This window comes from Tubulanus polymorphus, chromosome 8 (assembly GCF_964204645.1).
Source record: "Tubulanus polymorphus chromosome 8, tnTubPoly1.2, whole genome shotgun sequence".
Classification (NCBI taxonomy): domain Eukaryota; kingdom Metazoa; phylum Nemertea; class Palaeonemertea; order Tubulaniformes; family Tubulanidae; genus Tubulanus; species Tubulanus polymorphus.
Genome location: NC_134032.1, coordinates 8,552,843 through 8,577,210, shown reverse-complemented (window position 1 = coordinate 8,577,210; position 24,368 = coordinate 8,552,843). Strand labels below are relative to the sequence as shown.

Below are 24,368 nucleotides of genomic sequence, written 5' to 3'. Positions count from 1 at the left end.
TTTAATTACAATCTGATGCGAAAAGCTTTATATAAATAGTAACATCGATTTAGTCCACTAGAGGGCGCATCCATCGTAGGCCGGAGTATATATATGTATATATATACAGATTGATACACGATTAGCACAAATTTATATTCTCGGAGGATGACAGGCCAGGGGTTGGTCGGGTGCGCTACGAAACTCTTGCACGTAGGTTCCGCAGGCATCGGCCGGATAACTCTCGAGAGAAGAGCCATGAAAAGTCAAAATTTATTTATGTGTTTTTTTCAATTTGTATGGTCCGATTCGAGAACTCATACGCGGTTCCGGGTCCCAGCTAAAATTCAGGTCGAAATAACTGGATTTGAAATCAATTTCTAGAGTCCAGTTTATAGAAGTAAATTCGTTTGTTGATTTTTTTTCAAACTCATTAATCCAGGACTAGAGAAGCGGATCGTAGGTCGCAAATAAACTGCAATTTCGAAACTAAATATGCAGAATTTTTCACTCCCCCATTCTAAGGGTAGCATTTCATTTCCGTTTATCGGGCGCAAAACGTGAACGTTAAAATATTGGAATCTTCTAAAACATTTTTTCTATGGCCATAAAAAAGTATCTTTTTATATCCCCGATATAACTAGAATATTTCGACGCAACCCCGAGGCGCCCGCGACCCCTGAATCGAAAAAGAAACAGAAGACCTAACCGGGCTCGAATCGATCACAACTTCATCGATCGACGAAATAACGCGCCGAAAAAACGCACGCGGCGCGTAAAGACGCTCACTACGGTACATAACGAGAACAACAATCTACGCTACGATTACTATCGCTAAGCATATTCTTACTCGTTGATGCCGACAACACGTGGCGCTAAGCTACTATATATATATATATATATATATATATATATATATATATATATATATATATATATATATGTTAGTCATACATACACATTATAATAATAATAATTATAATAATAATGATAATAATAATATAATTTATTCTTATTTACATAAATCTGTTAGGTAATTAAAACGTGCGCGCGTGCAAAATTCTAGCGCTTTTTTCGTGCGGGGGGAAAAATTCGAAAACGGCCGAGGCCGATCTCGGTACCGCCGCATTTCAAAGAAAACCGCTAAAAAATACATATACTTTTTTATACATATGAATATATCGTTCTGAAACCCGACAACATCGCTCGATTTCGAGTTATTCGCCATTTCGAAGCTACGTTGATTACTAGCGAAAAAAGAAGACGTCGTTTATATTTTTTTCCTACGTTAGATTACACGATGAATATAAAGGTTGAAACATAGCGTTTATTATGGAGTACGTTTATCTCTTTTCATTATATAACATCGACGACGATAGTTCCGATCGGTAACTGTAAGCGACGCAGCGCGACGACGGCTTGCGAGCGTTTCTTCGAAAAACTCGAACGATTTCATTTTTTTTTCCGCGTTTTTCGTCGGCGGTCAGCTACGCAGGAGCCGATCATTTTCGTTTGTACGAAAACGCGTCGATAGTTGGCACCGTAAATAGTTCCATCGCATGCTTGAGATATATACTTGGTATATACGTTCGAAGACATTCGCGCGCGCGCGGAACAATCGCAGATGCACACTCGCTGGCTTACGCACACTCACAGCAGATGCACACTCGGTAGTCGCGGATGCAAAGCAGACGCGCACACTCGGAATAGATGGACACTCGCTCGGCGGCGGACACTGACAATGGTTTAAACAGCTACTACTCCAATAACGTTAACGACCGAACTGAACGGTCGTTTATTTTCGATACTCGTTTAAAAAGAAACAATACCTAATCAAATATTTTTAATTAATCAATTCGACGATTCCAAGCGTCGGACGCCTTCTCGAAAACCGCTGTTAACCCGGCGACCGGCAGACTTTTAACTTCCTCTCGTACTTTCAAATTCGCTAAAACTATTCGCGCGACGCGTGGGTTTATTTTGTCTCTTTAAAATAATATTAATAAAATCGAACGTTTTGACACGACGGCGAGCGACGCGCTTATACGACGTTCGAGTCGTTAGCTGAATAAGGCGGCGGCGCCCCCTTGCGATCTTTTCCGTACTGTCCGATGAACGAGCCGTCCTCGTTGAATTTGCCGGTGTCGATGTCGCCGTATTCGGCCATCGAGTCGTTGTCGTCGTCGCTGTCCATTTTTATGTCGCTGTTCAACGACGCGCGACTTCCTTTAATCGGGTCTTGATTCCTGCGGAATAGAAAAGAAATTCTCGGAAATTTTAATCGCAGTTGCGCGTGCTTTCTTCATAAGCCACCAGATGGCGTTACAAATCGTGTGTCTTCGTGTTTTTGTAATCGTGTGTCTTGATTAAAGGGCAGAATTTGAGATTTCTTTTCTGAAATTGTGCAATTAACTTATAGCAACGCAAGATGGCGCAACTAAAACAGACAGACAGGGCTACTTGACATCCCTAATCATATTTTCACCATTAATAAGAGCAATTTGTAATCAAAACTTGAAAATGAACCAGAAAATATTCTTGAGAAAACCTTCTTTCAGAAATTCGACTTTGAGAGTATTTTGATATTTCAGGGCGTAGTTGAGCTCTTAACTAGAATAGAAACTACTCTCAAATGGTTGCTGTAGTCAGGTCTCAGGGACGATCACCTATCAATCTATTTATTATGATAACTACAAATCTTAATAATGAGGATAAAATGATTTATCATTCCGAAAAATTTCCATGAGGGAAGATGTGCTTTTTTCGAGCAAAAAATCTCTACCGGTAATATTGATATAACTATACGCTGTAATAATATAGGTGTACGAATATGACATATGTGACAAGGTAGCGACGTCAAAAAGAGAACTAGCATTTGAAATATTTTAACTACTTGTGTTTGTTAACCAAACAACAAAAAGTATGCCGATTCAAAAACTTGAGTCGATATTTCTTAAAAAATTTGTGCGATCGATTTTTCGTTCATTTTTGTCATGCGCGCTAGCGACAATACCTGTGTTACTGCGGCGACTAAACGTAAGACGTCGCTACCTCGTCTCGGAGAATACGGAAGCTATGATAGTCAGAGAGATGGGTTAGAGTGGAGAGAACAAAGAGGAGAGGAGAGACAGGAGAAGGAATAAGAGAGGGAGAGCAGAGAGGAAAAGGAGAGATGATGAAATGAGAAGGGATAGGAGAGAGAACAGAGGAGAGCTAAGTGGCAGTAGAGGAGATATAGAGAGCAGAGAGAAGGCAGCAAGAAGAGCGGAAACAGAGGAATGGACAAAGGAAAGAGTAGGAGAGAGGGAGAGCAGAGAAAAGGATTGGTAAAAGGAGAAAGAAGGGGAGAAGAGAAAGAATGGAGTTAGAAAGAGGGAGCGCCGAAGAAGGAAAAATTTTCAAAGAATATGAAAACTTTCAACGTTATTTCGGACTGTAGTTAAAGGAGTAAATCGGCTACTTACGGTCGTACGTAGTCATGGAAACCGGCGTCCTTCATCTCTTTTTCCGGGTCATTTCCTTGTTTTCGTTCGTTTTCGTCGACTGCAAAAAAAATCGCGAATACAAATATTACATACAAATTCTACAAATAGTCGGACAGGGAGACAATATACAAATACCCCGAGTTTTCCCTGATTTTTCCATGTTATAATACAAAATTCCCCAGAGTGAATCCCAGAAAGTTCTTGGTTTGAAATGTAACAATTCATTCATTCTTTATGAATCACATATTGATTTTGAAACAAGCGATCAATAACACTTAATAAAAAAATCAGGGTTTTTTGGTTCGAAGAATGAGAACCTAAGCTATCGTCAAGTTGCAGTCATGAAGTCACGTGACAGGATCGGAAGATTTTTTTTCAGATTGAGTGATACGCCTCAATGAAATAGGTCCACATACGTAATTCGCTCGTCTCAAGAATATTATAATTCTCATGATAAATATATGCAAATACTCTGAATATCATTTCTTTAAATCATGTGTACTGAATGCCGATTTAGCGGTTGAAACAAATCATTACATCTACTCGCGCATAAATACACCATCAATGCTGAGCCAGTACCCGTACATACAGCCATACACACGTTAATGCAGACACCGGCTTCCACTTCAAAAGTTAAGAACAAAATTTTAGAAATATTTGTGATCCGATTTACACCAAATAAACCTTTAAAGTAAGGTATTTAGCATCGGATATTGTGCCGAAAATTCCAGATTGATACACTATATAGTTTTTCAAGTAAACGCATTTTTAGTGTAAACCAATTATGTTGATTGACAGGCAGGCTCAGCTGCGCGCCTCATTCTATCGATGACGTCAGATGTAAACAATAACATTACCATGCACGTAACGCAAACGGAAAACAAACTGAATTTTTTTAAACAAACTTCTCTAATGGAATATCAATTTCTTTTCATAATTTGCCTTTCTTTTATGTAATTTATAATTTATACATCAGACTTTGCTTCTTCGAATCTCAGGACTTTGAAGTCCTCTTGTTTCTTATTTTATCTGATTACCTGAGTTTTCCAGGTTTTCCGGGTCAGTGGTTTTCTCACCTAAGTGCGAACTAAGGTTTGCGAATACCGTGTATCACCCGGTATCGTGTTGATAGTCAACAGAGGATTTCAACCCCAAAGTTCATGGTCTGATCATATATCCTGTATAAAATCTATTTTTATTTGGATGGTGACACTAGTTGAAGAAATCCGAGAAGATCGAGAATAATTGGAGGCCAGATGAGAATAGATCATAAATCGTCGCTCTAATCTCGATGTGTTGAATTCCAGGATATAGTCGCCTACATACTTTAATAAATTGCCCATGGGCAAAGTGGTTTACCTTGAAAACTGGAGCTTGTTTGGCAAAAGTTCTATCTTTTATTGTATTACATCTTTTTCAAAGAATTATTTTGTACTCAAACAAGGCCAAAATATACATTTGTTTACGGTTCATGTCCATGTCCAAAATTTGGAAGGTTACAGGTAAAATTTATATGACCTCACCAATCAGAGGGTGGCTGAATATTGAAAGTCTTTAAAAATCGGAGCGGTGTTCGCCGTACTTACCGAGATACGTTTCTCCGCGGTTACGACGGATCAGACAAATGATGAGGAAAATGATGATCAACAGGAGAATGAGAGCGATGACGATCGCCACCCACCAGAAACTCGTGCCACCAGTTGCGACGACCGCTGAAAAAATAGATAATGTAAAATGATTAACCGACCGGTTTAGAACGTCTAATGAGGACTTCTTAGTTGACTGTGGCAATTGCAGGGCGGGCAACCCCTGAAAAGCGCTGTCAGTAACAAATCGAGTAACATTTCATTAAAATATGAAAGAAAATTAATCACTCAGTAATTAACACTAAGACCTTCAGTAACATCTGTAATATTCCTTCACGCATCAAACTAATCGAATCAGTATTTCTCGTTATAAAATCGAAACAAATACTGAAAATCAGGAATAGTCGGCAGCTCTGGTTGCTCGCTGCTTGAAAGGTTAACAGAACACATGCATGCACAACAACACATACCTGCCACGCCTTCGAACGCGAGCGTATAGGTACCGCGTACTACCTGTACGGGTGTTATAGTCCGAGCGATGCACGTGTAGTCGCCGCGTAGGTCTTCCTCTTTGTTGTACTTCCACGAGTTGATATGCAGCGAGTTGTCCGAGTTGTCCTGCCAGATTTGGTTCTCGACGTATTTGATCTTGCCGTCGTTGAACAGCCATTCTATTTGCGGAATCGTCGCCGGATCCGATTGCGTTTTGCATGGCAGAATGACGGTCTCTTTGAATTTGAACGTCATCACCGACGCGTTCTTGCCGTCGCTCGGTTTTGGCTCGCGCATCACGAGCGGCACTGCGGAGACAACAAGAAAACTTTAAGACAATTTCCAACGGTATCGTTTTCATCACGAACGAGAAGCTTATGGTTAGCAACTGTTCGAAATTTATCCGCATTTATTGCTGAATTTATCGAGAATAAGAAGTCGTTATAAGTAACTTATCATAAATTGGTTGAATCGTCGAAGATGTCGAGAACGAGAAGGTCATTGTTAGTAACTTCATCATTAACTAATCGAAATCTTATTGAGACTGGGGTCATCATTTACCCTTTCAGTGCGTCTACACCGCAGTGCGATAAATCGGAGATGGATTTTGCTAGTACACCGCACTGCGATGTTTTGCCGTAAATAGTGATTAGTTTTTATCTCTATTGCAAGATGATTCCGTTATTCAACGCACTACGGTGGAATTTTTTATAAATTTTCAAATTATCTCCAGCACTATAGCCCTGCGTTGCCCAAACATGTTTCTGGCAAAAGGGCAAACCGCACATTTATGTTTTTCTGGGTCCCTAATGACAAAAAAATATCAGTGGATATATTTTCACATTGACATGTTTTTTGGGATGGGTCAAATATGAACCCCCAGGCTGCTTCATTATTAGTTTTGAGTACATAAAAATTGTCAGAGAAACTTAAATGTCGAGTGTTCTATACATGACCCCAAATTTTTTGATTGAAAACGTACAAGCTATGTTCTGGCCATGGGTCATATATGACCCCTTAGGTCGAAGTGGTTATCCTTATTTCATGGAGCGCCACCTGGTGAGTTTTCTACTAACCGACAAGGCTCATATATGAACATTGGGCTTTTTAGGTATCACAGGTGCTACAGTAAACACAGCTAAGAACTCTTGCACCCCACCATCAACAGTTCTTAAATTTATGACAGGCTAATAACAGGGGTCATATTTGAACCACAAGGCACCCCAGGGATAGGGTATTAAATGGTCAGCACTGAAAGGGTTAATAACTTATCATATTCTAATGAATAAAAAGGCCGTCACTGAGTAGTTTCAAACAATTTCCCTGGAATACTCCAGAAAATAAGCATACAAATCATTTTACTTACAAACGACGTTTATAAATCCGTTCGCTATGATGCTACCGTGTATGTTTTTAGCCCGACACTGGACGACTCTCATATCGGGAGTGTTCACGCTGCCTTCCCCGCCGCGGATGAGGTTACGTAATTCGTAAGTGTTCGCGTTTACCGTCAGTTTTTTATCACTTTTCGCTGAATAAAAATCATTGAAAGATTAAAGTTTTCTTGTGCAATATTTTCTCGTTCGAATGTTACTTTGTACCAAAAGAAAAAAGTCTCATAAGCAATAATACAATGGACTTTGCTTAAGCGAAAGTCCATAGAAATGACCTGGCCACTGCGGAGAAACAAGGTACCACTTTCGTTCAGCCTAAGTTACTAACTAAATCACATATCTTTTGATTTTAGAGAAGTATTAACTTGATTCTTGGATGATTTTTTTTTATTGATTTTTATTTACAAGTAATAAGTAGACGCCATTTTGATTGGTTCATGAAAGAAACGTCTGCAAACTGACCAATGGGAATCGCCGATACCAACGAAACGAGTAAAAAGCTACTCTCCAAATTTTCCAGTCGTGTTTAAGATTTGAAGTTACGGCCCCCCACTTCCATAAGCTCATTGAAAAATTTTCATTCACTTACGGGGAACTGGGACAAGATTTTCGAGCCATTCAGTAGTCGGGGTCGGGTTACCGGTCGCCTGACATTCGAATTTAGCTGTGCCGCCGATAATGTACGTCGAATCTACCGGTTTCTTGATGAACTTCGGTAAAGCTGAAAGTAAAATCGCAAGAAAAATGAACGATTTCAGGAGAATACGTACGTTCACCTTTCTTTTTGTAATTACACTCATTGATCTGTAATAATCAGTCGAGTCACCAACTAGAGAAAGAGTGGCTCTGAACACAACATTATGAAAATCATCGATTCACCCTAATGGCTCAAAAACCTGTTTTGATCATTTCGGAGCCAGCCTCTATAGAATGGGATTGCTCCAAATGGCATTACGTTGATATTCTCATGAGAGTGACGACTCAATTCTACGACGGAGTGGATATTCGCCTTACAATCACAATTTCGTCTAAATTTTAACATTGTTCAATTTAAGATATCTTTTCCGCGTGAATCATTGGCTTTTTATTTGACAGGGTGGCCACTCTTATTTGACTTTTCCCAGAGATTCAAGTTGTTATCACTTAATCTGCTAAGAATCCAATCAATCAACACAGTCAAGTATATAAGACAGAGACGGAAACTGTTTAATTTCACTCATACGCGGGATATAACAATTTCAACAAATTTCCCGACTTTTCCCTGATTTTTAGCTTCTTTTTTTCCTTACAAAATTCCCTGACTATTCCCCGAGACTAATATTTAAAGAAAAGAAATTTTGACGGCTTTTTCTGCTATAAAAACTTACTCATGATCTCAACGCGGCTTGTGGACGTTTTACTGCCCATCGAGTTCGACACCGTACACTGGTACTCGCCGGCGTAACTCGGTGCGACGTTTTTCAAATACAAGTGAACGTTGCCGTTCGAATACGAATGATTCGACGGCATCGGCTTGCCGTTGAGGCGACGCCACGAAACGGTAGCGACCGGCCTGAAAAAATAAAATATACGCAAAAATATTTACACAATCAGCAGGTACACAAATACTATCCCACCGACACGATGACCGAACAGTCGGCCAAAATTGGTTCACTTCCAGTTTTCAAATTTTCGAAACTGGGTCTCGACTTCAAATATTATGAACTCGCGAGCACGAATATATTGCGAAACGAGCCTCATAAAAGATATGAAATTCACTTTCTAGCCCCGGTGTGTTAGGCTAGTCGATGTACTACAGTGAAAAGGTGACTTCATTTCGAATGGAACGTAGTAGTTAATGGAATAGCGAAATCGGAAATGAACTAATTTCGACTTGAATGACCGGACTATTAAAGCGAATCTTTTTAAGCACTTACTTGGCGCTTGAAATACAATACAGGTCGATCTGATCGCGTTCTAATGCGCTTACAACTGGCGGCGAATTGGCCATCAACGCCGGAGGCTTGTTTGGCATGTTGGGATCTGCAATCGAAAAGTTTGGACGTCTTGAAACAAAATGCTAAATAAAAACCGCAATTTTCAAGCACAAATTTTGGAAATGTCTGATCTGAATTTGTCCATAAAATCAACTTCAACTCACGTCGATTGATCCCTAGTCTAGAATAATGAACATTTCAATATTTCTAGCTTGAAAACAAACGACTAAAACTCATAATAAATCTAGACGTTTTGTCAAAATAGATTTCTGTATTTAGAACAAAATTTTGTTGTTCAAAAAGGATACGGCAAGAAAAAAAAATAGAACATTTGCTATCTTCAAATTTGACGTGATCTGACTTACTTGGTTTCACTTTGATGGAAATCGGACTGCCCTGTTTGATAGTACCCTGCGCGGCGTTATTGTACTGACAGACGTATGTCTCATCCGAGTCCGGTTTGGTCGCGTCGGATGGTAAAATTTGCGAGAAAAACAGGTTACCTATGTACGATCAAATCATTTTAGAACACTTAAACATAATGTCCGCCTAGATTAATCCCCCATCACGATATCATGGAAAATTAAGTAAATCCATTCTTCAAAAGAAAACCCTTTCAGTGCATCTACACCGCAATGCGGTGTATAAATTGATGAACTTTGCTAGTACACCTTATCGCAGTGTATTGATGCCAATAGTAATTTGAAAGACAGCAGCAAACATACCGAAATATCAATAACTAACAATATGCTGTACCTCGGTGTAAATGTCATAAGGCAGTGACAAACTGGGATGAAATCTTTAAAAATCTCCAGCACTTTAGGGGTATTAAGTAGTCAGTTATAATGGGATATAAACGTACATATTTCTTTTTTCAGATCGAACTCTTACCGTTTGGACCGATCATAACCCTCGTATCGGTGGTGATCGCGCGTACGGTGCTGGCGTCGACCTTTCCGTATCCTTTGATGATCAGCCACGAGATGATGGCTCGCTTCGGGAACGAGTCCGGAGGGTTGCATTTCAATTCGGTGGTCAAGCCTTCCTGTACCTGCAACGTCGGTTTCACCTTCAAATTCTCCGGGCTGAAGTCACCGGTGTCTGCAGGAGGACACAAGATTTTACATTAATAATTCGTTTGAAAATTTTTCCACATTACAGAAATTGACAAGGACCGGGTTCATCGATATTTTCTATTTAAAAAAAAACCCACAATAATCCAGGGCCTATTGGTAGTACGGTTGCTGCGGCTTATGTCCGAAGATTGGTTCAAATCTAAGAACTGGTCTAATTTCAAGTTTTGAATGACGACATAAGCCTAAAGAATCCGCACACATAAGGCGTGTAGCGGGACTTGTGATGCAGGTCAAATCATGACAAAACATGGGGGTGGAAATAGAGCAGGGGATATAAACTTTCATTATTAATCAACCACCAACTGTTAGTAAAAAAAGGAGGGGAAGAGTGGGGAGAGAGGAAGGGGGGTAACTGTACTAACGTTTTCACTAGTCTAAATAAAGTGGGGGGATGGGTGTTGGCAAAGGACAGCCGTGAACTTACATTTCTCATTGACGACCACGTTGTTCGACGCCGTTTTTCCGTAATCGTTCTCGGCGTAGCACGCGTATTTAAAGTTCTCCGGCGGGGTCTTTGCGGCCAACTCGTTGTTGCGACTCGGTCGCACCTTCAACTGCGTGTGATCGCGCGTTCCATCCGGTTTAATCGGGAATTCATAGAATCCTGGGATGTGAGTGACCGGAGAGAACTCGCTGTTACCGGAACTAATCATCCAGCGGATCCTAAAAGAAAGAAGACGACCGTGCGGGCAACTGTGAGCAACTTGGTTCAACTGTAGACCTAAACCACCACAGGGTTAATGTATTGTAAAGGCATTAACGAAGCTATATAAGTTTATCTATATTTTGGTGCTATTTTTGATGTGTTTTCTACTAGCAGGAGGGCAGGGTAGGGGAGTTCGGGACCCTCAGCCAGAGGAACTCAACACTTCCAAACTTACAGGGAGACTGACTCCTAACCTTTCTCAAAGGGTTCAGTCTGGATGGATGGATGGATGGTGGGTCTCTCAGGGAGGTAGACTTATTGACATCTTGATGAGGTGGATTTAATAATTCATGACTTCAGTCTAACCTCTCAAGAGGGTGAGTAGATGATGGACCTCTGGGAGAGCTGGGTTCCCATGACCTCCCAAGAGGGGCAGACTTATCAATTATCAAATTCTATAACCCTCAAGCGGAAAAACCGTTTCCGATCCGAAATTTTCAAAATTCACGGATGTCAAAAGTTTCATCGTGAAAATCTCTTCCTCAAAACTTTGTAATGAAATTCCCCAGGAAATTTTCAGCCAATGATGGTGCTGATAGCAAAACTATGCGGCGTAGCGCCAAGTGTGAATGCTACCGTAATTAATTTTTGGGTCTTCGGACAGCAATAAACCATTATGAATGCTTTTATAAATCTCCTTATGAAATCATTTATTCAGTCATCGCACTGCCATCAATTACAAATATTTTTTGGTCGTATAGTGTTTTTGAACATCGACATCTTTTAAAATCAACATTGACGGCACATTTATCGGGTCGCGGGGAGATGTGGGATCAGGGGTAAATAAGCCTTATGTTGAGAAGCACGTAGGAGGCAGCAATGAACACTGACGCCAATCGAAATTTTGCGATCTGACGAAAATCAAATACCGTCGAGTGGGTAAAATTCCACGTAGCGAGAAATTACCTATTTCGTACATTTTTCTATATTTCAAAGCGATATAGTCGCATGCGTAACTATACATACATTATTGTTCCCATTACCATGGCTAAAAGAAGAGTACTATATTTTCAGCTGTATCGGCTGTTCGAATATTATCATCGCATTTCGCCAAAATGCAGAAATTTCAATTCATACCTGTCGAACTACGTTATAGGTTTATAATGTAGATAGCATTACAAAATTCGCTATTTGTCTTTTCGTTTAGAAAATAAATACGGTAAGTAATATTTCAATATCGATCTACATGTTTACTGCTGTAAGCTGCCCATCCCGACCGGTGGTTGGTTCCAAAAAATTCTGATTGCTTGTTCTTCATTAGCACACATTTGAAACTATCGATGTTACACTTAATGTCAGTCTCACTGACAGGGATTGGAACCAGATGACATCGGGAGACGGTAACATCCCTCCCCTGCAGGGAGTCGAACGTTGCGACGTCAAGAGACTACGGCACATTCCCCAGCATAGAATAGACGGCATCGTGAGACTGTTGACGTCCAGAGACTCTGCTACATCCCTCCCTTGCAGGGATTAGTAACAGATGGCATCATGAGACTCACCGCTTCGCAGGGATTTGCGCCATGATGGCATCACGAAACTCCGGCACATTGCTGGAATTTGAACCTGACGGTGTCGTGGCTATTATTCCCTCGCAGGGAACGGATGGCATCGTGACTTTTGTCACATTCCTCTCTTGCTGGGATTTCCATCTTATGACATCATGAGACTACGCGAAATTCCTCCCGCACAGGGATTTCAACCTCATAATGTCATAAGACTCTGGGACATTACTTGCTGGCTGGGATTTGAACCTAACGGCATCGTGAGACTCTGACACATTCTTCCAGACCTGACTACTCGGTGTTTCCATTTTAGCATAGTTTTCACCACTTAAGGGAGTCACTTGACAGGAAAATTAGTAAGATAAAAATATGAACTAGAAACCACTTTGACTTTGGAAGTAATTGAGGTCTCAAAAAGGTAGAAACTACCATCAAATAGTAGCCGTAGTCAGGTCTGTTTTTCCCTTGTACAGATTCGACCACGGTACTAAGCCTTATCATCCTTGATGTGAACGATTCGCAAACAGGACCGGTCGGGAACGTATAGGAGACTAAAGAGCGAGCGTTATGTGGTATGCGTATGTGTGTATGCGCACGCTTCCGAGGTCATCTAAAGCGGAACCCGTCACGAAGAAATGCCATCTGGTGGCAGTAGCGGCAGCGGCGAGCGGGCGACGATGCGAACAACATAACACTACTTACTTCGGGCTCGGGCTACCGGTGGCGTTGCACTTGAACACAGCTTTTTCGGAGCTGGCCAACAACGCCGATTTTAGTTTCGACACGATCGACGGCGGGATGCGCACTGAAAACATACAATTTACGAAAAACGCCGTCAGCAGACTGGTAACAGAGCGCCGACGCTGGGGGGGTACTTACTTCGGTTTCGGGGAGCCGTTGGCCTTGCACGTCAACGTCGCGCGTTCGTTCGACGAGATCAGCGAACTCGGCGTCACCGAGTTGATCGACGGCGGGATGCGCACTGAAAATAACGAAGAGAAGCACGACGGCTGCCGTTGAAGCGATGCACAAAAATATCATACAGAATGAGCGAATGAATTAATGAATGAAATAAAGAGGAAAATTTAGGAATAGGTTATATTTTTATCAAGATATTTTGATTGAGATGATTCTTCGAACAATTCCGAGACGACTATCGATTTTCTGGCGTTAGAGTCGAAATTCGCGTGAATACGATTCAACGAATGCGAATTACAGGAAGTCGGATCGGATTCGTGGATATAGTTTGAACTCGCCGTCGAGTCCTCATATCGCTCCAGTCAACAGTCGCGAGGACCGACAAAATTTGTTTTTGAGTCCCAACATGTATTGCTATTCATTTCACTTAAGTGTACCTAAGTCGTTATTTGGGAAACGCCAACTTAAACGAGTTCGACTATTCCTTCCGGAATCGAGTGTATTTCTCGATTCAAACGAACCCGATCGAAGCGTCCCTTCATTTTTCGACCACCAAAAGAGCCTTGTTATATAGAACAGGACCCCGGTTTCATAGACTGGTATCGAAATTATCCCTAGGGGTAACTACTAAATCTGGACCCAGTTCCACGGTTGTGAGTTAGAGTTAACTCTGAGTTAAAATTAATTCATTTTCAATTGGTTAACTCTGAGTCAAATCTTAACTCACGACGGTGGAACTGGGCCCTGGATAACAACCACCGTAGTAACAATGAGAAACCATGGCTATAACTGACAAATATCTTGCTTCCGCATCTATGAAACCCGGTTCAGGTGTTCGAAATTTACCCTTTCTTACTTTTTTCAATGCGTCAGCATTATTGAAAGGCAAACTTTCATACCTACGCACGTTCAGCCCCATTCCACAGTTCCGAGTTCGGGTCCAGTTTCACGTAAATATGTAAACCCACATTATGATTTTGGTTTAGTTAATCGGTTACTTCAAGTTTTCAATGAGAACAAAAACAAGGGTGGGGGCCGTTTTCCGCACGGCAATTCACAAAATACAAGTTGTAGCTGGCATTCGACGTCTAAACCAGTAACTCATTCGTGAGAATGATCGTAACTAAAACTCTTTCCATATACCGTTCAAACTTATATCTCAGAGAACTGTGGATCAGGACTCGGGACCCTGTTCTATAGAACACGGCCACGCGGCATAATTCTGCTACACTTTTGAATATCGAATAATCGTTTTCGCGCACGGTTCAACATTCGAAAAAATCAACGAAAATCGCAGGAAAAGTGGGATAAAGTTGTTTTCTGGGTGCGATTCTACAAGTGAGTGGATTTTCGATAATTTTCCGCGACCGTCTAAAAACCATCTAACGAAACACCGACCCAACACGAGCTAAAACGCCGATTTGTTTTTTGAATCAGAGATTTTTTCGAAAACGATATTTCAAAGGTATTTTAGCAAGTGCGAGGGCTGTCTTAACATTCAAGGACAAACAACTGACAAATTTTTTTCTAATCAATTTTTTTCATTCGTAAAGACCGGTTCCAGGGTCGAGACTAAAAATTTTAAGTTAAGTCTCGACTCCGAAATCATTAAAAAAAAAAACGGAACTATTCCCATAAAAAAGCAAGGGGTCTTAGCAAAAATAAATGAAAACGACTTTGCAAAATTAAATTAAATCCTTCAAATCTTCCTTTGTCCGAAGAATCTTTTTCTTAAGGAACGAGCAATGCTGTGCGAATTAGAGAGCCCTTTTCGTATTATCATCGGGAATAGATTCCGTTCTTTTTCCTCCGGAACAACAAAATTGGAAAATCGAACAAAAATTTGGTTGCAACAGTTAACGGTGTACATGGACAGGGGGTTAGTTTGTAAACTAAAAAGTGTTTGCCGTGACAATGAAACGAAATACACATATACAGCAATGCCGATCAGTTTCGTGGTGGTGCTGTGTAAACGACGGACGTGGACAAACGGCCTACTACTTACGATTGGAGGAAGCTGGCTGAACTGCTTATAAAAATATACGTAAAAGCATAGAAAACGATTTAGAGATTTTTTCAAGCGAAGCGTCACCAAAAAAAACCAGGCAGCGAGATACTAAGCAGACGCACGCACACGACGGACCCAGTTCGGTCAAAATAGTCGAAATTCAATTTCTTCGCTCAATAAGTCAGGAGCCAAATCTGCCATGACAAATGTCGATATGGCTTTGATTGCGGAGTCATGATTAGTTCATTTTCGACTACCTTATAACTATTTTTGATTCAAAATTCGGTGTTTTTTTCCGAATGAAGTCGATTCCCGAATCAAAACTTCGACAATCTAGATTCTGACAATCGCGATGATTCAATTTCATCCGCTTACCCGCGGACTGCCGAACTCTGGGTCGTCATTGGACAAGCGGTCTATACGCTAGACAATAGGTGGCAATGGTATCTAACTTTCAAACCCTTGCTGATACGAAAGCGACGGATCAATAAGTTGAGATAAGCGAATCGTAGAGATGGAAAGCATCTCGCGTAGCCGGACCTGAAAAAATGGTCCGCCGAGGTCAGCGAGGGTTTTCGCGACCACTTGGTTGGCGGTGCGCGTACATAAGCTTTTGATCTAAAATCAGGTTGCGACGATCGCCGATCTAAAGCGAAATAACAGCGTAGCAACACCGGCGTAGCAACGAGCAACAATCCTAAAAACCTGAATATAATCTGGACCAACTTCCACAGTTTCGAGTTAGATTTTACCGTCAAAAAGAGTCAAAATAGGTTAATTTTCAATTTCTTAAAGTTAAAATTAGTTAATTTTCAGTCAAAATCAATTCATTTTCGATTGCTTTAACTCTACGGTCAAAATCAATTCATTTTCAATTACTTTAACTCCACAGTCAAAATTAGTTCATTTCCAGTCAATATAAATTCATTTCCAATTAATTGAACTCTACAGTCAAAATTAGTTCATTTTCAATCACTTTGACTGAACGGGCAAAATTTAACTCCGACCACTGTGGAAATGTGTACTCTGGCTTCCGAAGAAACCCGGGTACACAATTCCGGACAAAGCGCAGTAGCGTTTATAAGTACGATGCATGATGGATAAAAGTGGCGGCATCGAGAATTAGGAGCTGGAAGAAAATTCAATGGCTTTTAGCAATGGGAAAAATTTGAAAATCGCGAAATTGAGACATCGCGAAAAAATGGTGCGAAAACTGTTCGAAAAAATTTTTAAAAATTCGGGATGCGTCACAAAAAACACATGTATGTGAAATATACATTCAATGATTCAAGACGCGTTCCATGGTTGCGAGTTAACTACATCGAAGTTATCATACGTTCTTTCTGAAATATGTTAACGAAACCGCCCTTCGAATTTCAACGAAGAAATTCGACTTAATAACTTTATAGTCGTAATTATGCAGCAACCGTGAAACTGCGAACTTTTCGGGCGGAGGGGTGCTATGATTTTTATAATTAGACGTGATATTTAGATTTTTGTTTACACAGGATGGGCGATGATGATACGAGGGCGGAGACGTTTAAAAAAGGCCGCATTTCTTTTCGTTACCGCGTGCAAACTTGAAACCCACATCGAAGCAGAACCGTTCATCATTTGTTGCCTGAATCACCGATTCCAAAAATACAGGTGCGTAATCGAATTGTTTTATCATTCCGACAAACCCACAGCCTGGCGGTGCCCCCTGGTGGCCAAAATTCGACGTAATATATATAGTAAATATTTCTTAGTAATCACCAGTGATCGTTTTTTCTTCGGACGCAGCCGATCCGGGCGCAGTCGCCGCTGTCGCTGCAATCAGAATTTAGAGAATTCTGGGTTCTGAGAAAAAATTGGATTCGAGGTCCGACGGCTGGCTCCAATGATTCCCTATCACGATATCATTGATCACCGCCTAGAGACACTTCCGGAAATGATGGCTGCATATACAAATCTCCCTATGACGTCATCAAATCAATCCGAAAGACCCGTACGAAAAAAGGTTCCCGCCGCTTTCACGTCCTGAACTTTTCCCCACGGACATTCCGAAAAAAGATGATAAATCCCCCATAATCCCCCTATGACATCATATTGATAAGATTCCACGGCAATTAATGTAAATTTACTAATGGCGATTAGCTGATGTCATAGGGGGATTTTCGTAGGCGACCATCTTTTCAAAAAGTGTCTATAGGGGAGATTTGATAACGTGGGTAGATTTATGATAGTAGATTTTTTGGAAGCGTCTGCAGGGGCGAGGATCCTTTCGATTAGCGTTTTAGGACTACTACGGTGCAGGGGGAGGGGAATGGAGAATTTCAGGGAAGGTAAGTTCAATCGATGCTAATATGATAATTTCGATCGAATATAAAAATATTCGGGGTCGATCGAATAATAGGGGGCGCAATCGAGGATAACGTACCCTCTATCGGATATCCAGCTTAAAAAACACAAAATGGAAAACAACAAAAGATTTGTGAGTTCGCATGTTGAAATGAAAATAACGCAGGCGTGGGGGTCTCAACTGAAAATCGATTAACGAAGCTATAGACCGTTAGTAAAAATACATAGCGAAATAAGGCTTCTGGCAACCGTAGATGACTGCAGGCATCTTCGTGCAACACCGGGCAACTCCGTGCAACTTAACAGAACTACGATTCGTGTAGCATTTGATGAAAACCTACTCGAGCAAACTAACAATATTCAATGGGTATCGTGAGGTGAGGGTGAGTTGAGGAAAGGGGGGGGGGGTAGTAAAGGGGGGAGGGTAGTAAAGGGGGCAAGGAAGACGGTGTAATTATGGCTAGGGAAATTCAAGTTAACCCTTTACGGTGCAAACTGCAACATTCTCAATGATTAGATAATTGTTCATTCTTTTAACGCTTGCTACTTCAACTATTTTGGAAATCGACGCTCACAAGTAGTACGAAAACTATAGCATAAACGCGACTTTCCGATAAAAATCAACCATTCTATATTTCGTTAAAAAACTGGCTTATTTGAAATGTTAGTAAAATATCCAGAAGGGGGCACTAGTAGTAATATCTAACAACCATATATCTTGAACACGGACTATATCTTAATTAACGATAAAATCATAAATGGCAGCCCCGATTTTGCCAATAACTTACAGATTTTGGTAAAATGGATTCGATAAAATGTGCCGCGATTAATTTTCGCGAGAAATAATTGCAAAAGTTTATCTCATTGAGAAACCACCTTAGAAATATTGAAATACCGAAGAAAGGTTTAATATACAGATTTTTATCAATTTTATTTAAGCAACGACAGACAAGATTTGGAACGAAGAGAAAAAAGAAATTTATGGGAAAAGTTTTAAAATATTTCAATTTACGGCCAAAAAGTGTAAATTAAATTCGAGAATGTTGTTTACAAGAAAAAAATTGATAACATAAGATTTAAAAATATCAGAAAAAGTCTTTAAAACGAAACGAAAAAATATATTTCAGGGAAGATTGAAAAAAGTTTCGAAAGAGAAGTTTTTTGGATTCAAATTAGACATCGAGATCTTCCGAATTCCGAACGAGCGAAAAATTTCGATGAGAAATGAAAACTTCGAAAATCCCAAAATCTGATGAAGTTACGTCGAAAATTTGGGCTGTTTTTTTTTACGGCGCCAGAAAAATGGAAAACAAAATAAAGAAAAAAAACCGAAAACGACGAACTAAAACGAACGTTGTTACCGGACTCGGTGTACAGGTATATATCGTAGGGATCGTGATCGCGGTAGTCGTGTTGTGGCGGGCCTGAAATATTTTCGCATACGATTAGAAAATTTCGAGTTTCGAAAACGTTTTCAAGGATCTTGGGAAAAAGTTTCCCCGTTATTTTAGCCTGCAAAATTCAAACAGTAACAGTACATACACAGTTTCCACGATGGGCGATCATAGCCTACGCCAAAACTGTCACCCACTCGAGAAAGGGAATGCGCTATATATATCATCGGCGCAATTCATTAGATATTGCTCCAAATATTACATTTTTCCAAATATTCTTGGAGCCATCCACTAGAGAGACTGCTCCAAATATCACTTATTAGAGAAAGGGATGGCTGGAAATATATTGATTAGGTTATTTTCACTCTTTTAAGGATACACGCGTATCAACCAAAACACAGCAGATTACACGACATGGATTGATTTCGAACTACCAAAACATGGCGGCTTACACGACATAGATTCATGGATTGATTTTGAACTGACAATTCAGCTTATGATACCGCGAAGCTTTCTAGTACCCTAACACAACTGATTTCAAACATCTACGAAGAATATTCTTCATGTCAACCGTTATTGAGTGACGGCTTTCAAACCATTTGACCATTAAAACACGGCTTCGGACTACAATTGATTTAGAGGACTACGATTGATTTAGAATCGACATGTGAACCGTACTGTGTAACGAATTTCAACTATCTACGATGAACTCGGTCTGAAGAATATTCACATCGATACACTGTAACCAAGTGATGACCAGTTTCGCTCGAAACATGGCTTCACGCTACGACTAATTTTGAACCGACAATTGAACAGATGATACTGCGTTTAACTTTCTTCGTCTTTGAGCGCAACTGATTTTAACATTCTACGATGAACTCAGTCTGGAGAATATACACAGCGATACGAACTGAGTGATGACTTCCAAACTCAATCAGATAAACTTTACAAACATGGCTGAATCGAAGCAGACTCCTCTGATAAATGGACTTAATCTTCGACGACGTACATAGTAAAACAGTCATCTAACTTCCATATTATGGAGCATTGGGAAATATTGTACCATGTACCATTCGAAAATGTAATACGTTTCAGCTGAGCTTTCAACAACATTAAAATATAGATGATTTTCTTTTTTCTTAAATACATTCTATGGATTATATACATATTTCTTTGAAAATATTTCAACTGGATAAATAAGTTATTACATACGAATTCATGGTTAAATATTCCGTTTAATACGCTGTATACACAAATCATGCTAAAGTTATTACCTTCGAACTTTAAAATCGATAAGATCTAATAAATAAATTGATTATCATACGTTAATTAAGATTCGTTAGCTTTCATACTCGGATATGATTAAATTTCGTTATCGCAAATTCAAATACAATTTGAAAATAAAAAGGAAAATTTCGTGCCGTTAAAAAAGGAATATGATGGCGAGTTAAAAGACTCCAGAGTTGAAATAGTTGGATATAAAATAGTTCTTCGACGAGTTCTGCATCGCATGACTATGAGCATCGGTAATAGCGAGTCAATCAACCATGAAACTCTGTAATAACCGAGTCGTAGTTGCGACCCGAGTGCTCTTAAGACAAATCGGCAATCAGCTATCACGTATGTACTACCGCTGTTCTTACGGCCATCTAGTTGGGTCGTAGGTCGACCTGAGCTAGGCTTTATTTTCTTATCAAAATTGGAATTCGATCAATTTTTATTGCAAAGTCAAAACGATTTAAGTTAACTGATGAATTCCGAAATTGAAATTCGCACTTACATCGGAGTCAAAATATCTACGAATAAACTATCCCACGCGACTCCGGAGTCAATTAAACTCGCGCGACTGATGAAACCGGTCGCATATAACAGGACATGAAATTCATGTTGCGTTGTAACGGAAGAACTCTCGTACAAAAAACTATAAAAATCGTTCGAAACAAAAATTTAAAATTTTTTCAATTAATTTCAAGGCCATTCTCGAATTCGCAAATCGTGAAAACACCATGCGGTTAAAATATACACAGTATCGAAACCTTGGCATAAAAAATTGCATTTCAGCGGATATACTCACGATCAACGGCCGCCGATTCGGGCTCGGGTTTCGGCTCGGATTGCGGTGAACTTTGAATGTCATCTGCTTTTAGAAAAATTCCACATCATGCCGAAATCAGAATTCATAAATTTAGAAAATGTTAGTTTTTGTTCAAATGAAAATCGGGACAAAAAATCTGTCCACCGCACGGGCCTACATTTTTTTCCTAGGATAAAAACCGCCGTAGGCTTAAAACGCTTATTCGAATGCATCTTCAATAAACCCATCGATAACGGCCTCTTCATTTTCTTGCAAATAAAGAACCTAGACTTCAGCGAAACCATCTTGAGAAAATCTCGAGGATAGATTCTTTTTCAGATTTTTCTTAAACGAGGGACGGGGGTAGCGATGGTGTATATGCACACACGGTTATTGATGAGAAAAAGATTGAAAGGAGACGGAAGACATTTGACAGAGAGTAGGAGAGAAGGAAGGAGGACTAATGCTAAGGGGGAGCAGATTTGCAGGAGCAAGATATATAAGTATGGTTAAAATTCAGCTACGCTTCCCGAAAAATTGGATACTGCGAAAATACAACAAGTTTCAATGTCACATACATATATAAACATTAAAGAAGAAGTAAAAAACAATTTTTCATCTCTGAAAAAAATACTGAAAGGTAAAATACGACATTTAGAAACAGGGGATTAATGGACGAGAGAACAGTAAAAACAAGACGTACAGGGGTCTGGGATAGAGAGACATTTATATAGAGAAGTTCAATCGCTGAAATAGGAAAAAATTTCATACACGATAATAACACGAGAAACCTGCGTGTTCGTCGTACCTTTAATCCGGATTCCCGAGAAACGCCAAGGGGTTCGATAGCGGATTCACCGGAATCGTACTTCGATTCAGATTACGAGAAATCCTAGCTACGACGGAAACCCGCTTCGAGCCGGGCGCGCACCGGCGACGACTACGCCGCGGCAATATCGCCGCCGAAAACGACTTCCCGGCAACAATGGCGTAGCTTTGCATACTGCACCTGCGATCTCGACGTATGCACGTTGAAACTGAATCCAGCGTCACTTACGCCGTGGCGTACTCGCTGCGTCGCGTGGAAAATATCAAACGTCGAAGCCGCAAGCGACAAATACGCCTCGAAATTTCAACAACCCCTCGTGGCGGCAAACTCGTCGCTATCGTGCAGCCGGCTTTAAACGCGGATCGTTTGAGACCGACGAACTTCATCCGCTTCGCGAGAAATCCGGATTAAACCGTCGCGGAATAGCAATAATCGCGAGGTACTTTAAAACATATGCTTGATCCGGATCATGCGGGGCACGGATGATCCGGATTATGCCGAAATCCGGTTTCATCAATTGATCCGGACCGAGAAAAATTTGTCTCCATAGCGTCGACAGTATAAATATATATACATATATTCAAAGCGTTCTAAAACTACACTTAACCGTACGTAAACTACTAAAGGCAGGTGGGAGCCGGTTTATCTTGTAAAATATTCAAAGCGAGTTCCGAGAGAGGAAATCGACCGGAGATTCAGGAGTTGGTGGCGGTTACCGATCGGTTATTGCGCATTGGCGTTTCATATTTAGCTACGACCGTGTTTCTCTGTGTTTCTCATTTTCTGACAAAGCGCACCAATCACGAACCATACAAGCATTGTTGTTTCGTGTTCATAGACCGGAAGAGAGACATCAGGTTCGAGGTGCTATGTTACGGGCATCTAAATTTGTAAGTATTCGTACCTCCGAAGCCAAATTAAGTTCCTGAATAATTCACTTATTTTCTGATCGAAATCCGATCGAAATTTTGATCTCCCGGAAACTTCTCCCGGATGAAAAGACCCATCCGCCCACGATAACCCTACCCCTCCGATCGAAATCGCTCTCTTTCTCGGAAAAGCATCCTCGCGGACAGTGACCGAGTCCGCGATTCCCGCTGTTTATCATATCCAGCACCGCGAGCCGGGGACGAAACGTTCGCTGGCGACATCTATCGAGGTTGTTTGAGAGATACAAAAACTTACCCTCTGCTTTCTCATACATTTCGGGTGGGAAACCTCCTGTTTACATGCGAGACACGAAGACACGAATGAAGAATAGACCGGGATTAAGATTAGGCCAGGATTAAGATTAGGCCGGAATCAACATTAAACTGGGATTAAGATTAGGCTGGGATTAAGAATTTGCGTTATATTTTGCCTGGACGGAAGAGCAGTGTTCTCCACAAGTTGGGATTTTAGAGGGGGCTGTACGTACATGCTTCTTCTTTTTGTGGACACCGAATGCAGTGGTTTTTGTAGGAGGTTTGGGTTTCCCCCCCCAAAAAAACACCATTTATAAGCTCAATTATAGTGCAATCCATCATATATACTGACTACTGTACAAAGCAATGAGGTCCTCGTGCCATAGGCTATCCCACCAGATGGTGTTTGTATCGATGGAATAACCCGATCAAAATCTAGATCTTCAGCCTACCATCTGAAGCATTAGGCAAATTATTCGTTGTGTAGCATAACTTTTTATTCATCGTTCGCCATATTTGCGAAATCATGGATAGGCTTTAATTGAATCGAAGAAATCCTGTATCGTTGTCCCATTGTACAGTAGTGACACCTGGTGGATCCTCACTCGCCACAGGTGGAATCTGCACTTGCCACAAGTAGAGGAATCCTCTATTGCCACAGTAATGTCATACTGCAAACTTGTGCACCTGGGTATCCTCACTCGAACAAATGGAGGAAGCCATTATTATCACAGTGGTCTATGTCTTACTGCACACTAGCACACCTGGTGGATCTTTACTTGCCACAGGTGGAATCCTTGAATGCCACGGCGCGACATAGAGTCCTCGATGTCATCTGACTTCAACTCGTCGAAAGTAAAGCAGACAGATTTTTCTATGAACAATCCGACGCCGATTTCGGATGAGGATGTAAAAACGTCCGACCCTTTAAAAAACCTTTCGCGGAGAACGCTGCGGGTAAAGTTAGTTATTTCAAGAGAGAAAATATGTACAACATCATTTAATATGCACAACATTGCTTCGGACCAGAGTTCCACGGATTCGGGGATTCGAAAGCGGCCATAACCGTCCAGGGTCCCATTCGATTCATCCGGCAATCGTGGAACTCGGAGCCTGAAAATCATGTTAGCTGAAATACGTGGCAATAGATAAGATGAAGCTTTTAACAGATCTGATTAATCCTGGCTAGAAAGGTCGAACGACGAACGAAGGCGCCCTATTTCGTGGTAAAACATTTGCTTCCATGAAAATTTTGAAACGGCAGTGCAAGCCTGGGGGGGGGACAGTCGCTCGACAAAATCTGGTAAAGCCCGACGCACGTGACGCAGGGAAACACGGAATTAAACACGTTTGAACTCGGAA

The 24,368-nt window shown here is 40.8% G+C and overlaps 1 protein-coding gene across 8 annotated transcripts in view; it reads right to left on the bottom strand.

Annotated features, from left to right (window-relative positions):
- Window positions 1–979: 979 nt before the first annotated feature.
- Window positions 980–24,368, bottom strand: part of LOC141910247 (neural cell adhesion molecule L1-like) — a 48,971-nt gene continuing 25,582 nt past the window's right edge. Inside the window, exons 5-18 of one of the 8 annotated variants that reach the window (XM_074800972.1) lie at window positions 17,605–17,622; window positions 16,941–16,994; window positions 13,139–13,241; window positions 10,473–10,711; window positions 9,804–10,013; window positions 9,278–9,415; window positions 8,853–8,958; window positions 8,304–8,488; window positions 7,526–7,657; window positions 6,909–7,073; window positions 5,521–5,850; window positions 5,051–5,176; window positions 3,444–3,522; window positions 980–2,225 (exon numbers count right to left, since the gene is read on the bottom strand). In XM_074800972.1, the coding sequence (XP_074657073.1) occupies window positions 2,021–2,225; window positions 3,444–3,522; window positions 5,051–5,176; window positions 5,521–5,850; window positions 6,909–7,073; window positions 7,526–7,657; window positions 8,304–8,488; window positions 8,853–8,958; window positions 9,278–9,415; window positions 9,804–10,013; window positions 10,473–10,711; window positions 13,139–13,241; window positions 16,941–16,994; window positions 17,605–17,622 (2,090 nt within the window). In that variant the 3' untranslated portion in view covers window positions 980–2,020. Of the gene's footprint in view, window positions 2,226–3,443; window positions 3,523–5,050; window positions 5,177–5,520; window positions 5,851–6,908; window positions 7,074–7,525; window positions 7,658–8,303; window positions 8,489–8,852; window positions 8,959–9,277; window positions 9,416–9,803; window positions 10,014–10,472; window positions 10,712–12,961; window positions 13,065–13,138; window positions 13,242–16,940; window positions 16,995–17,604; window positions 17,623–20,193; window positions 20,219–23,007; window positions 23,044–24,368 lie in introns of all 8 variants that reach the window. The other 7 variants (XM_074800971.1, XM_074800979.1, XM_074800975.1 and 4 more) reach the window with 7 other exon arrangements.